The 16,324-nt window shown below is 35.0% G+C and overlaps 1 protein-coding gene across 1 annotated transcript in view; it reads right to left on the bottom strand.

Moving 5' to 3' along the window:
• LRP1B (LDL receptor related protein 1B) overlaps window positions 1-16,324 on the bottom strand; it is a 2,178,569-nt gene that overhangs the window by 930,591 nt on the left and 1,231,654 nt on the right. The window contains exon 11 of the mRNA XM_086368415.1: window positions 13,496-13,732. Within this exon, the coding sequence (XP_086224541.1) occupies window positions 13,496-13,732 (237 nt within the window). The remainder of the gene's footprint in view (window positions 1-13,495; window positions 13,733-16,324) is intronic.

A 16,324-nucleotide genomic window follows, 5' to 3' on the forward strand; every position in this document is an offset into this window, starting at 1 on the left:
TTTTGATAGGGATCATACTGACTATATATTTGAAGTTTGCACCTACAATATTTTAGGTTATGATTGTTCATAGTCTAGTCAATGTGGTCCCATATGAATTCTAGATAAGAAATTCCCATCAACTCTGATCAATGATGATATACTCTTCAATTTTGCAGTGCTGGTATCAATTTACTCCGTTAAAAAAAGCATTTTTCAGTGATTTTTTTTTTTTTTTTTTTGTGGACAAAGAGGGCAAAGTTAGGGCGAACTGTTTGCTTAATCCTATGTTTAATCCTTCACCCCATTTATAATTTGACAGATGCATTCAAACTGAATGAAAACTCTTTCAGAATGACAGCTACATTTTCAGTAAACACCTCAACTACTGTCTGAAATCTTTAGCAATTAAATGTTTTATATAGGTATAAGACTAGAAATATTAGCAATAAATAATAATCATATTTTGAGATAACCCTTAATCACATCATCCTTCACCATCTCTTTAATAATAACATATTTTTTCTGATAATATAATGCATTAATCAATTTTCCTTTTCACAAAGTGAAAACGTCCATCACTACTTTCAATAATTTTTTAGTTAAAATGTAATACAAAATGAGTTTATCGAAAGTAGAATACATGTAAATCTTTTTGCCTCAAGTGAAATGCCTTTATGGGTAAACTGTGGATGTTTAAAAGCATCACAAGGGATTCATATGTATCCATAGTAGAACTCAGATACTTTTAAAAATTGATTCTAATGCTAAGGTGAAGGAAGAAAAAGCAGTTTTAAAAATATTTCAACCTCATTCTTCAAATTCTCATTTTTATTAAGGACTTATAGACTTGCAGAATTAGGTTCCACTTTGGATGCTGAAAGCCATAAAAGAATATTGAAACACAAAACAATAAAAGAAAGACCAATAATCCACAAAATTACAATTTTTGTTGAGTCCAAATAAAAGCTGGGATTCCAAGGAAACATGAAAAGAAATCCAGAATGGCAGTCCTCTTCCAGCAAAAACAAGGCACATGAATGATACCTTTTCCATAATATAAGGAGGAAGAGGTAACTGCCATAAAAATAGTATTTTTAAAAAGCTAAAATGGTAAAAATTTTTTAAAACCAAGTGTGAATTAATGTGAGAGTTAAGAATTATTGGGAAAGCTTTATACAATAGACTCCTGTCATTGAGTTCACAAAAGAAAAACTGAAGGCACAGTAAGAGAACTGAGAGAGAACCCTGTGTGTCTCACACACATAAAACCCAACCTGTTCGCTAGACTTTCCTCTCATACAAAGGAAATCCCCTAAACCACTGGGGAAGGGGAAGCAGACTGTCTCATTCCTAGAAGCAAGATAAAGGTCCTCTGCCTGTGAGGGGGGAATAGGAAGAAAAAGTCATCTGCCCATAGAAAAAGGGCAGGAAAACTTCCCTTCACCAAAAGTAAGGTGAACCGCAGAGAGAAACTGTCATCGAGGGAGGAGTAGAAGCCAAATCCATGTGACTCAGAGAGTAGAGTAAGAAATACCCTTGGTCCCACCATGAGTTTGTTACTTGAAATAAGCAACATTAGCCCAGCACTTTGAGAAGGTAAGAAATTACTACCAACAATCCAAAACAAAGGTAAGGTGACAGGGAAATGTTGGAGCAAAGCTATTTGCCTCTAGAGGGTGTACAGTAAAGCTACTTGGACCCAGAATTCTGGACTGATTTAAACAAAGAAACAAACAAAACAAAAATAACACAGAAATTTGTCACTCTGTGGTAAGGAGCAAAAGATTATCTCCTACCCAAGACTTCTTATGGTTTTATGGCAGATACTGACTGACAAGGGAGGAGATGCATTGAAGGTTCCATCTCCAGAGCTCAGAACCACAGAATCTAAGACCACAGGCCAGACCAAGAGAATGGAGGATCCCTCTTCCACCCACCACGAGCCTTCCACTTAAAAACAGATCATGATAGTCTACCATCAAAAAGAGGGCAAGAGTGTGGAGAGAGACCCCTCAATGAAGCAGCTATGCAGGGAGTACTGAAAGCTGAAGAATGAGCAGGCACAATCTAGGGTGCACACTAAGTACAAGGTAGTATCAACTCATTGCTAAAAGAATCTGAAAGGTTTGGTTTACCAAAGGTAACTATAATAAGAACAACATCCAAACGCAGCCCAGTGACTGAATAGACTGATCAAAGTTTCACACTAACACACTGACAGAGAGATATACTTAATGCTCCTGGATAATTTTACTTATTTAAGTCTCTAAGGTTTCCCTACATATACTATTTGAAATTCAAAGAATAATTATGAGACAGACAGAAAGCAAGAGAAGACAAACAACCGATTGAGATAAACTGGTCAACCAAAGAGGCAAAGCTGTAAATAGAATCGACCTTAAGATGACCTTGATATGGAGACCTTCAGATTTAGACAATGAGTTATCAACATACACTTATCAGAGTGACTCAAATGGAAAAAAAAATAAAAAGACAGATAATATCATGTGCTGGAGAGAAGGCAGAACAACTGAAACTCTCCTCCCTTGCTGTTGAGAAAGCAAAACAACCCCGCAACTTTGAAAAACATTTTGAACAGATTGAAGAGTTTGACAGTTTCTTATAAAGTTATACATACAATTCTTGTATTAGCATGCAATTCACTTTCAGAAAACACATGTCCATATAATGTACTGTACACAAATGCTTGTAATAGCTTTCTTCAAAACTGACCAGACTTGAAACAAGCCAATTGAAAATTAACTTGGAAAAGAATAAAAGTTTTGTGGTGCATCCATTCAGTAAAATACAACCCTACGTGAAAAGAGTGTATGTCTGATACACTCACCAACATGACAAAAATAAATAAATAAATAAATAACTTAAAAACATTATCTAAGTGAACCAAACTCAAAGGCTATACATTTTATGATTATAGCTTTGACATTTCAGAAAAAGTAAACTACAGAAAAATAAAACAAGTCAGAATAGAAATCAGATTCAGTGGTTGTAAGAAACTAAGGGAACTTTCTCGGGTGATGGGACTATTTCAACTTGACTCCGGTGGTGGTTACTCAACTGATACATTGAACTCTTTACCTAAAAAAGGTGAATTTTGCCATTTATAAATTATGTTGTAATGAATCTGATTTTTAAAATACAAGAGTTTATCAGAAGAAAACTATAAGTGTTTACAGTCAAATTTGCAGCCATTTTTGGACCTAACAAATTACCAGTTAATTCAGCCACCTGGTTAATAAAAAAGACATTAAAAAATGGGTAAAGAGTTTTGTCTACATGATACCAGATAACAACTATTATTATATGGACATGTGTTTTCTTTTCTGAAAGTGAACATGCCAATACAAGAATTGTATGTATAACTTTACAAGAACCTGTCAAACTCCTCAATCTGTTCAAAATGCTTTTCAAAGTTGCAGGGTCATTTAATCCAAGATTTTTGCTTTTAAATGTATCTGGCAAAAAGGTTGCCTTAAAATCAATCTGTGACGGAACAGGTATGGGGTGTATATACTCCTGGCCAAGTACCATACGTTCCCTCAGCTAGGGCATAGTTCCCATAACTCAGTTGTTCAAATGATGTTCATGATTCACAAATCATGACTGGTATCTCCAAAAGTAACATAATTTTCTTCGGGGTGTGAGTTAAAACAGTATAAGCAATGGGACCTGATTAACATGAATTGTTGTAGGATTTGTGATGCATAGTAAATAAGCAATTTTCCCATCCATCTTGAGAGCTAGTGCCAATCTGAAACTGAAAATAATTTTAATTTTTACATACAACTTTATATGTTTTGTCATTCTGAAGAATTTGTACAGAAAATTAAGTCAGATGATATTGTTTACTGAAATGCAAAATTTTAGAAAATATGTCAAATCTGGTTTTCCTTACAATTACAAATATAGGCAAAAGTGACATCTGAATTGCTACAATTTGGAGGAAAGGATAAGAGGGTGAGAGATTGCTTTCTCACCTCATGTCCAGGTATGGGACCATCTTGAGATTCTTGAGAGATATTTGTGTGTACTTTCATGTTGTTATTTATATTTATTAATTTGTAAAGACAAATTTAAGCCTTGAAAAATCAGTTTTAAAGTTTAAAAGAATTAAAGTGATATTAAAACCTGATTTAAAAAAAAACTAGGAGGATAAACACAAGTGAAAATACTATTTGTTGTCACCTATAAGTGAATTTTCAAAATAGTCTTACTGTTATTTTTCTTATATTTCCTTTTCAGGTGTCATTTGGACTACTGCCTAATGACTATTAGAATATCCTGCAACTTGGTTGATCACTGCTGCAGAATTAGGAGTAATGGTAATTCACTGTAACATTTGTAATGGGATGTTAAAACTTTGATTAGAAGTCAAAAGGATTTAAAAGAAAGAAAACAAAGTGAGTATGAGGGGGAAAGTCCTCATATTTTACAATCAACTAGATCACAATTGTTTCCATAACTCTTAAACACCTCAACCAGATGAATGGTGTAATGCAGCAGTCCCCAACCTTATTGGGACCAGGGACTAGTTGCATGGAAGACAATTTTTCCATGGATCAGGGACGTGGGGACGGTTTCGGGATGAACTGAGCACATAACTTTTATTGTGCACTTTATTTCTGATTATTACATCAGTCCCAGCTCAGATCATCAGGTATTAGATCCCAGAGGTTGGAGACCCCTGATGTAAAGGGAGAGTTTAAGGAGATTTCTTTGGAGAGAGATGTTGCCGTTCTATTATTCTCTAGTCCCTATCCTTTAATCCCCCAAGGTGGTAGGAAAGAGAGAATGGAAGGGTGCTTTTTACTTCAACTCTTAGGGATGGGGCTTTGCCTTGGGTATGTAAGAGACCTTTGAATTCTTTTTTTTTTCCAAATGTGCAAAACTCACACCTGAGAAAGTCTCACATCTGACAAAGCTAAAGTAGACTCTGGTGGCAGAATACTTAGTGGGGGTTGATTTGTTCTATTTGAACTTCCAGATTGAGGCAGAGAGTTTACAAATCATCTGGGGGGCCAAATGTGGATCTCACAGGGGAGTGTGTTACCTTCAGGATGTTTGCAATCTGGTTGGTTACAGGGACTCAAACAATAAGAAGAAGGACAGGGACTGGTTGTTCAGGGACACAGAGTTACACGCATAGAGTTTTATGCACCTTGGCCAAGGGAAATGTAATTAGAGAGATCCAGCAGAACACCTCCAAATAGCTTGCATATGTACACACAGACACATACACATATACATGCCCCAACAGTGACTTTTAAAGACATCACTGATTCAGAGAGAGGTCAATTTATAATATAACTAGATCACATAAGTCCTTTGCTCTCTCATCATTCCTAGGGGCTTCCCTGGTGGCTCAGAAGGTAAAGCGTCTGTCTGCAATGCAGGAGACCCAGGTTCAATCCCTGGGTTGGGAAGATCCCCTGGAGAAGGAAATGGCAGCCCACTCCAGTATTCTTGCCTGGAAAATCCCATGCACGGTGGAGCCTGGTAGGCTACCATGAATGGGGTTGCAAAGAGTCGGACACGACTGAGCGACTTCACTTCACTCACTTCACCATCATTCCTAACCAATCGTACTCTCTCACCTCTTCATATCAATGCTGAGAAGTGAGTGGGCATTGCAAACTCACAGCAAGCTAGGAGGCATTGCAAGAAAAAGAAATGCATGGCACAGAAAGAATGAACCAAATTTACCTTTCTTTCCTTTTTTTCTGGCCAGAAAACAACATGAGTGGGAAGATTTGATGATACACTGAATTTTCAGATGGTAAAGAATCTGCCTGCAATATAGGAGATCCAGATTCCATCCCTGGGTTGGAAACTCCTGGAGAAGGAAATCACAACCCACTCCAGTATTCTTGCCTGGAGAATTCCATGGACAGAGGAGCCTGGTAGGCTACAGTTAGTAAGATTGCAGAGAGTCAGAAACGACTGAGTGACTAACACTTTGCCTTTCATATATGTGTATAAGGTGGAGTGAGCGTGCTAATTACCAAACTGAGGCTGTGCATCTGACTTAACATGCGGAGAGATCTGGCTGTTGCAGAAAGGACTGGGATTTGACCAAGTTTTTCTATAGGGTAGGAATATTCACTCTACTGAATACATTTTAACAGTCAATAAAAGGCAAAAATAAAATTATGCTTTAGATAGGTTAGAGTCACATTATTTAACCTATTTGTTATATAGACAATGACTATTACCACTCCCTTAAAATCCTCTCAAAAAGACTAGTTTCAAGGGAACTTGCTCAGCCTGTATTGTGGTATTAGCTGTCACCACAATTTGAGCTAGCATATCCATTTTAGATCTCTCATAGTAAAATCTGCCAAGACTGATTCATCAAATTTTTATTTTTCATCAGAAATTTGTATTAACCTAAGCAAAAGCACAATTATAGTCAATGATTATAATACCAGTCCTAGGTTAACAGAGGATTCTCAAGTGGTTTCTGAAGTAATAAAGATTATTTAATGCTAAGAATAATTAAGCAACTAGGTTGGATGTATTTCTTTCAATTCATGCTGAAACTTGAAATTTATTTAATGTGCAAAAAGTTGTACTGGATCATAATTTTAATGCAACAGTGATATTTGTAATAATATTTCATTGGTACTTTGGAGATTATGAAGTATTTCATGTTTGATCTTTTCATAGTGGACTTCACAGAAACTTCTAAGTCTATTCTTAGCTTGCGTGTGTGTGTGTGTGTGTGTGTGTGTGTGTGTGTGGTAAGCTCCTTGTCCATGCTTGTGCATATGTATATATTCCTGTATTGGGTAGAAACAAAGGGAAAGCTGTTTTTTAATGTTTATAGTAACCTATTAGCCACATGGCCAATTCTATTTTTTTATGAATTAATATATTTTAGAACCTAGATTTCACATTAATGCCAACTTTTCAGGGGAAAAAAAAGACATTTATTGGCTTAAAGTTTTTTTTTCCCCAAATATCACATACACTTCCTGAGAAACATCAATAACTATGAGAAATATATAAACTAAACATGAATTGAACCAATGTTTTCAGGACTCAAATCTCCAGCAAACTCTGGGAAAACATCTTATTGATAATCAGCAAGAGTTAGTGTGTACAAACAGGCCATAACCTTGCTACTCAGCAGGACAACAATATCCATTAGATTCTCAAGAGTTGCAAATGCTTGCAAATCTCTACTTCACAGTTTTAATTAGGAAATGTCTCATGGCTGACAAATGTATTCATTATTTCCTTTAATGGTTGGTCAGAGTCTACATCTCCTAGAGTCTTTAGAGTTCTTCTTTATGAAAAAGTTGGAGTTAACGACAGAAAAATGAGACTGATATTCACCTGCAATCTAATACAGATAATAAAGGCTTCTTCTTAATTTTAAAGTGTTTTGCAAGGCATAATGACTATGTTATGTTCAAGGGAACTTTCTAACTTTCATAATTTATTGATGATATCTCACCATGTTTATTTCATCAACTATAACACTCAATGAGACACTTGAAATTCTTAAAGATTTATATAATGGTAAAGTTCATTGGAATCCAAGAACAAATGGTGATCTCCAGAAACAAAAATTATATTCTTACTCTCAGGTAGGTGTCATTTGAAGACAGATCACATCCTATAATCTGTTTTGAGTGGCTACCCTAGTCTTGGTTAGAATAGAGGCCTGGGAATATTTTTAGAGTTCTGAGGTGTGTCTTAAGTTGGTGGTTGTGTGTGTGTGTGAGTGTGTGTGTGTGTGTGTGTGTGTGTGTGGTGGCAGTTGTGGTAGCAGGTAAATGTTACAATGATGGAGTATCAATTAATAATTTATGGCTCAGGTATAATATCATATATTTCAACACAAATCTGGATGAACTGTTGGATTCTAAAATACTCCAGAGCAGTATGGAGACACTGGAGATGAGACTGAGTGAAGAATACAGTTTAACCCTTCAGATGCTGGACAAGCAATCACAAAAAATCACATAAATACACCCTTTGATATTTTGATTGTATGCCAACAGATTTAAACACATCAACTGGAAGATGTTTTGCCAGAGAGACTGTCTCCTCTTCCTCATGGCTACATTTCTACTCCTATCAAAAAAGAAAGCCTATCTTACATGCTGCCCGAAGTTATTCACTGTTCTCTAACTTAATGGATCCTGTCTTCAGCTAAAAGAAGACTCTGAGGTGTGGAGATGTCTACTCACTCCAGATCTCAATCAAGTAGAATCTACCTTAAGAAGTATTAATATGTAAGGTCAGAATAACAAAGTGCTAAGAGCATAGACTTTGCATTAGTTCCTGTGGCTATTATTACAAATTAACACAAACTTGGTGACCTCAAGGCTACAGTTTAATTATGGGAGCTATTGAAACTACAGTTTTTCTGTTGTAGCTGCAGGCATTAATAACTTTCAAACTCAGGAAAAAGGTTTTGAGTGGTTTTGTTTTAATATACTTTAAAGTTATGAAACAATGTGAAAGATTAGTTTAACATGCCTTCTATTTGGATATACATATCCCAGTAGAATTAACTTATATAGCTTAAAAACAAGTACTGCACTAATAGAGTATATGCAATTATAAATTGAATACTAAGTTATCATTTTCATATTTTTCCCTTTCTTCTGGAAATTCTAATTTATTCTGCCATGAAAAATGAATCTTGGATAAGACATCAAGAAGATAAACATTAATTCAATCTTATAAAGAACATTTGTCTTGTTCTGTTAGAGAAAGTAATGATTATATCCATAAGAATTGTTACCAAGGCTATTGCCCTGGAATCATACCCCAGGCCCACTCTCCCAGTGCACGCATGTGTGCTAAGTCCCTTCAGTCATGTTTGACTCTTTGTGATCCCATGGACTTTAGCCCACCAGGCTCCTCTGTCCATGGGATTCTCCAGGCAAGAATACTGGAGCGGGTTGCCATGCCATCTCCCAGGGGATCTTCCCAACCCAGGGAACAAACCAATATTTCTTATATCTCCTGCATTGTCAGGCAGATTCTTTACCACTAGCTCTACCTGGGAAGCCTTCCCTCCAGAAAACTTTGCAGAAAATCACAACTAACCATACCCTCTAGTTGTTTATAGCACAGAAACAAGAGTCTCACGATAAGAAAACTGTTGCAAACTGGTTCAACTTCAAAAGTGAGACAAATGTCACCCTGCATTTCATTACCATCTTGTATTTGTAAGACCCCTGTCTGTCCATGATAATGTGAGCCACTTCCAGCCGAGAGAGACCAGAGGACCATTCAAGGATAGAAAAGAATAACACCCTAATTCCAGGAAGAACCCGCCTATTCCCACAAAACCAGTACATATGCTTCCCCCTCGTCAGCCTTATCCTTAAAATCTTGCCCTAACTGTCCCCTGGGTGAGCTCAAACCTGGTACTCTGTGACAACCTAAGAGGAGTGGAATGGGGTGGGAGGTGGGAGAGAGGTACAGGAGGGAGGGGCAAGCACATACCTAAGGCTGATTCATGTTGCTGTACAGCAAAGCCCAACACAATATTGTAAAACAATTATCCTCCAATTAAAAACAATTAATTAAAAAAAAAGCCTTTTGGGCAAGAAGTTGATTTGTGATTAACTTCCATTCTCTGGAAATTGAATAATGATTGTGTTGCTTCAATCTCAGCTTAAGTTTCATTTTTGACTGTGCAGATCCAAATGGGAGAAGAACACTCCCCACTGAGGCAGTGGGCTGGGTTGGGTTGAGGTTCAAGTGAGGGTTCATAAAACCTAATTCAGTTAACAGAATGACTGTAATGGACCGACTCTTTTGGTAACTGTCTGACTCTTTGCAACCCCACGAACTATACAGTCCATGGAATTCTCCAGGCCAGAATACTGGAGTCGGTATCCATTCCCTTCTCCAGGGGATCTCCAGGCCAGAATATTGTAGTGGGTACCATTCCCTTCTCCAGGGGATCTCCCCGACCCAGGGATTAAACTTAGGTCTCCCGTATTACAGGCGGATTCTTTACCATTTGAGCCACAAGGGAAGCCCAAAGAATGACTAATCTCAATTATCTGTCCATTTCATCTATTTTTGCTTCCTGTTGATATCTTTTTATTTTTTTAGAACATTTATTATTATCTTGTTCATTTATGTGTTTATTTAATATCTATTTTTCACCACTTGGATGTAACTAAATATGAAGCTTCAAGCTATTTACTGCAGCATTCCCATCACCTAGAACAGCACCTGGTTCAGAGAAGGCAGTCAATGAATATTCATTGACCAGACAAATAAATAAATCTAGTAATTAACTAAAAGAGATCAAGAGTATAAATGCTACCAGAATTTGGCAAAAATAATGAAGAGTAAAACAAAATAAAGACTGGTAAATATTTTGTCCTTATAGAAAGTCTATATTTTTTTAATCACTAATATGTCTTCATTTCATAGATATTTTCCATAGTTATTGAGATATTTGCAAATACCTCAAATGGGTAAGTTTTGCTTTCTTACTTATTTAACTATATACTGTTTTAATTCACAATATTACACTAAGACTATAAGGTATGTCACATTTAGGTAGTTTTCAATAAAATAAGATAAAAACAAAATCCAAAAAATGAATAAAGATATGTATTTTCCTTGAAGTGCTGTTTTTTTTTCTTATATACAAAGAATCTGAGCTTGTAGAGGATATGACCAAGATGTTTACGTTTGATGTAAAATCAGCAAAATCATGAAGCCTAGTACTTTGAACTGTACAAATTTATCTAAGACTTAGAATTTCTATTAAGCTTACAAAATCATTTGTCAAACCAAGCATTAGTTCTCAGTCTTCAGGTTAGTTGGTAGACAATCTAGTTAAATGAGCGAACACATACAGAACTTAACTTTTCCAATCCCAAGAATCACAAGTTTTCATTTGCCAAATGTAAGTTCTGTTCTGACATGCTAATCTTGTAGCATAATGTCTATTATTATTCTCCTTACTGATAAGAAATAACATAAACTAACAAAAATGATATTAAGCTATACCTTCTCTAGGATTATCAAGATGCTGAATACATATTCAGGTATGACAATCAACAAAATGCTTTTATAACCTTCCTGCTGCCAACGCAACACTGTAGACACTGTACAGAACATGCCTGGCAGTCAAACAGCTATTTGAGTTGACCTCTGCTGCTGTGGAAGAATATACAAAACCCCAATGTCACTGAGAAGATATGGTTACCAAAGTTAGAACTGTTAGCTGGAACATTCATTCATAGCACAGGAACTGACACTTTTTGAAAAGAAACCAAGAATCCTCTATATTACATTTCAGTCCCTCTTAAAAATGTCTACATCAAAATGAGAGCAATCCAAATGCTTGTACTTCGAATATGTAAGTTCATTGTCCTTCTAAAATTGTCAGGTTCCTAGTATCTGTTATTGCATTTCAGAGAAAAGTAGGCAGACAGCCTCTGCCTCGTTCAATTTAGAGTAAAAATCTTAACTCTAATCAGACACTCCTTGGGTGTTTAAGTCATGGTAAATTTATATTGCCTTAATCAGTAAACTATAAAAAAGACAAAAACAAGGATATTCTTCATTTTAGGACTTCATTTGTCACTTGCAGAAGGTATACATTTTATCATTAAAGGTTTGGATTAAAGTGAACATGCAGTGAATGAATCATCTTCTTAGGCTGTCCCCAACTCCTCTACAAGACAGGAGACACCACCATTCACTACCACTCATGCTGTAAATAATTTTAGTCTATTTCCCTACTTTTCTCTACTTTTTCTTTACTTTTTCTCTACTTTTGTCTTCTTCCACTATCTGATTCACTCTACTCCACTATCAGACTGATTCTCCAAAATATCTTTTCATTCACATTATTCCTTGGCTAAAAAATGATTTCCTCTTACCCCTTCAGGATTCTATCCAAGCCCTTTCACCTCACCTTTAAGGCTTCTGATTTCACCACCTTTGGGATCCACAGCTGCTCTGTCATCATTACCTGTAAATTAAACCTACAGTAGTGACCTATTTAACGTTCTTCTCATCCTCTTTCTTGGGTATGTTTTTTGGTGTTTTGTTTTCTCATGGAATTCCTGATGCTGAAGTATCCTCCACTTCCCTTTGACATTCTTCCTTTAAGCTCTAGGTCAAATACCACTTTCTTCAGAAAAAAGTTCTCTGAGAATCCCCACATAAAGACAACTCTGGGGCTTCCACCATGGTCCAGTGGTTAAGAATGAGCCTTGCAATTCAGGGGATGCAAGTTTGATCTTTGGTGATGGACTATGATCCCAGTTGTCAGGAAGCAGCTACCGAGTCTGCATGCCTTTGTGCCACAACCAGAGAGTCCTGTGTGCACCGCAGTGAAAGATCTCATATGTTCAACAAAGATTCCATGTGCCACAACTAAGACCAAATGCCGCCAAATTAAAATATATATATACATTAAAAAAAATCTTGAAAAAAAAGATATCTCTTACTTCCTGTGTATTCTTACTACAAAGACATTCTCCATTAATCATGCATCTCTTTGGGCCAGCTCTGAACTTGTTAAATTAAATGCTACAAAGTCTTTATATTTTGGAGATGCTTATATTATCTCCAAAGGTAGATTATGAACTCCTTGAAGACAGTAGCCATTTCTTAACATTTATTTTATCTCCTCTGATAGCTAGTACAGTGTCCTTCATATAATAAGCATATGATCAATGTCCTTAAATCAAGCAGCTTTTAAATATTTGAGAAGTAAGCAAACTGTATATGTGAGGAAACTGAAGTCCAGAATCATTAGCAACATGCCTAAAGGTAACTAGCTGTCAAAGATATAGTATGCCTGATTATTACAGATGTTTTCTACTCATATAAAAGTTATACAATTTTGTTAATTGATTGGTTGTTCTAAACCAAGCAATTTATGAAACTCACTGATTTTAATAAAGTATATGCATATATACTTAAATATATGCAATAACAATGTATTTATAATAAAAATAGATATAAAAATTTATCTGCAGATAATTGAACATTTCAAGAGTAACTCTAAAGAACTCAATATGCAATGTCTTATAAAATAAAAAACACTATGCAAGAATTGTGATGGCAATGGGGACACTGATATTTTTAATGCACTTTGAGCAACATGACCAATATCCTAGTAAGAACCGAGTATTAAAAGAGTCTCTGATGTCCTGTTAAATCTTATGTTCTACTGTATAGCACTGTAAACATAAAAGTGTAAATCTACATTTCCCATGAAGGTGGATACATTGCACAATTTAATTCCCATAATATTTAAAGCATAGAGGACAATTGCAATTCTATTTTACAATGAAAGCTTTAATAAGCTGGTATGTGGAAAAAAGCAGTAGAAATATTAGTACTAAAGAAAATGAAATTAACAAATATTTTTAAATCAACAGTCACTTGGATTCTTCTTAAATTTAGCTTGACAGACATTAGATTTATCCTTTAAAATGCTTTGTTTGTGGGCAGTCTGAAATCTGTGTTACGCATTGTCACTTACCATCTTTCAGAATGGTTTCTCGCTCTGTGCCATCTATTTTCTGCCGGCCAATTAGGAAACTGGTGGTGTCAGCAAAGTAGATATAACTGGTTTCTGCATGAAAATCTAAAGCACGTGGGTTTACCAGATTCTCTATGGGGATCATGTATTCATCAGCTATTTTGGTATTCAAGTCCATTCCTCTAACAATTCCTGGGCGTCCTTTCCCATAAAACAGGAACAACTCATTCTTTGGTCCTGCAGAAGAAAGATTACAAACATAAACAACTGATACTGCCTAATCTTCTTTACAATGCATAATGCCACTGTTTAATTAACTGGCACAATTAGTGTTTTTTAAATTCAATACCAAAAATTAAACCCTAAAATATGCCAAATGTATCTTGATGTAAGAAGGCCAGCCAGCTAATTGTATTACTTTAATTCAAACAGAAATTACTTCCATGAATAGGTTATATTAAGTTAATTGTTCTTCAGTCTGTAACTGTCTATGTAGCAAAAACATGATAAATAATTGATAACTTGTAAGTGTAAAATGGACATTTATGGAAACATCCAGCACATTTAATTTTACAACTCATTATAATCTATCTAACACATCTGTAGATACTAACTGTAGCATTCATTATGTTTGACAATGTTGAAAACTTCAGAATATTTAAAACATGCCCCCTACTCAGAATTTGCATTGCAGACTAACAAGGGAAGCAAAAATAATCACACACTATCACATAACTTGCACCGAATATATTAGTTTGTATGAACATGTGATTTATTTCTTTAAGAAATGAAATCAAATGCCAGTTACAGCATCACTTCTTCTTCCATATCTTAATTAGAACTTTAGAGGTTAATGCTGTCTGCCAGTAACTGACATACAAAACAGTCTTTATCAAAAACTAAAGAAAACAAAAATCTGTGTCCTGGGTTAAAATGCCAGAATCAAGGAAGTTTTTTCTACAGAATGAATGAACTTATTTTGATGTTTATATGAAACTACATGCAAGGCTCTCCTATTGGTAGGGCACATTATACTTAGTTTAGTTATATAATTTGAAGGGAAAATTTCATACAGAAAGGAAAACATATAAAGTTTCATTAAAACTGAAGATATATGACTATTATATTTGGATAAATATATCATAAATGTAATTCCTATTAACTTAAAGTAACTATATTATTAAAATTTGGAGAAAAAAGAAAAACAAAGTAATTACTCATAAACACAACACCTTCAATGCAAACTATATTCTCATTTTATATATGGTCTCTCTTATTTTCTTTCAAAATTAGTGTTAATGAATATGGTGCTGTGCTTAGTTGCTCAGTCATGTCTGACTCTTTGTGACCCCATGGACTCCCACCAGGATCCTCTGTCCATGGGGATTATTCACGCAAGAATATTGCAGTGGGCTGCCATGCCCTCCTCCATGGGATCTTCCCAACCCAGGGATCGAACCCAGGTCTCCCACACTGTAGGCGGATTCTTTACCATCAGAGCCACCAGGGAAGCCCATATTAAATATATAGTATATATAATTTTAATATTTAAAGAATAAAAATAAAACATATCTCATGTACCTAGCACAGATCTTAAGAATATCTCCAGGATGTTAGAATGCATGCACATGTCCCAAAATCTATTCCTTTCCATCCCAGAGACAACCAATTTCTCTGGTTATATACAATAATACGGATATTGTTTATCATGTAATTTTTAGAAGTTTTGGCACATAAGTTGTTTGTATTTCTCAACAGTAGATAGTTTGACTTTTGCATGTTTGAACTGCATGTGTGCTATGAGTTGATTTTATTATTATATACTTGATATTCATCTCTGCTTGTTATAGTTCTTATTCATTTTCATGGATATATTATATGCCTCTGTGTGACTATTTTTAATTTATCTAGCTATTTTTCTAATGCACACTAGTAAGAAGAGGATACTTTTGCATTCTGTTTTTATTACTAAATGTTAGCATTAAAATTATATTCTATGTTGATCCATTAAGTCTTAACATTTCTTAAGTAGGGTCAGTCTAATATGTGATAATTTGTCAAATCATTCCTCAGTTGGTTTTATCTTCCTATTATAATAACACTTAGATATGCAGTTTTTCAACCTGGTATTTTATATATTTTCTTAGATGATCCCTTAGTATATATTTCCAGAACTGGAATTACTGGTTGAACAATATTAACAGCCCTCTTCTTCCTCATTACTCTTACAACCGCTCAGTGTTTACCTTTCTTTTTATTTTTTTAAAACAATATCATTGTAGACTATTAAAAAGTAAATTCTTCTGAAAATTAACATTCCTGTGAATTTCCTACCAACATTATATGAATACTTATTTTTTAAATGGGATCTTAAGTATGCATTTTAGTGCTTAAAAAAATTTAACAATACTTTTTTCTGTTATTAAAAGATCTTCAAAACATTCTTTTCAATGGCAGTATCATGTTAGAGAGGCAGTATCAATGGCAGTATATTGTTAGAGAGGCAATATAATATAGTCAGCTCCTTACCTATTGTAGGATATTTAGATGGTTTCTGGGGTTTTGTTATCACACATGCATTTACAATGGATTTCTTTAGTCAAAAGTAGATGCTAAAGGATGTTATCAGTTTTGTGTCTTTTGTATGTATTATCAAATGTCTTTCCAATAGTGATATCAATTTATAATATATAATATATTATATTATATATAGATTTTCCAGTTCTATTAGTGATGCATAAGAACACTGGTTTCTCAATACTCATTTTTGCTAACATTTATTTCTGCTAACATATATTTATTTTTAATTGATGCATTAATTAGTAATCA

The sequence above is a fragment of the Bos grunniens genome, chromosome 2 (assembly GCF_055505025.1).
Source record: "Bos grunniens cultivar Pamir isolate PY7600 chromosome 2, Bosgru_T2T1.0, whole genome shotgun sequence".
NCBI lineage: Eukaryota > Metazoa > Chordata > Mammalia > Artiodactyla > Bovidae > Bos > Bos grunniens.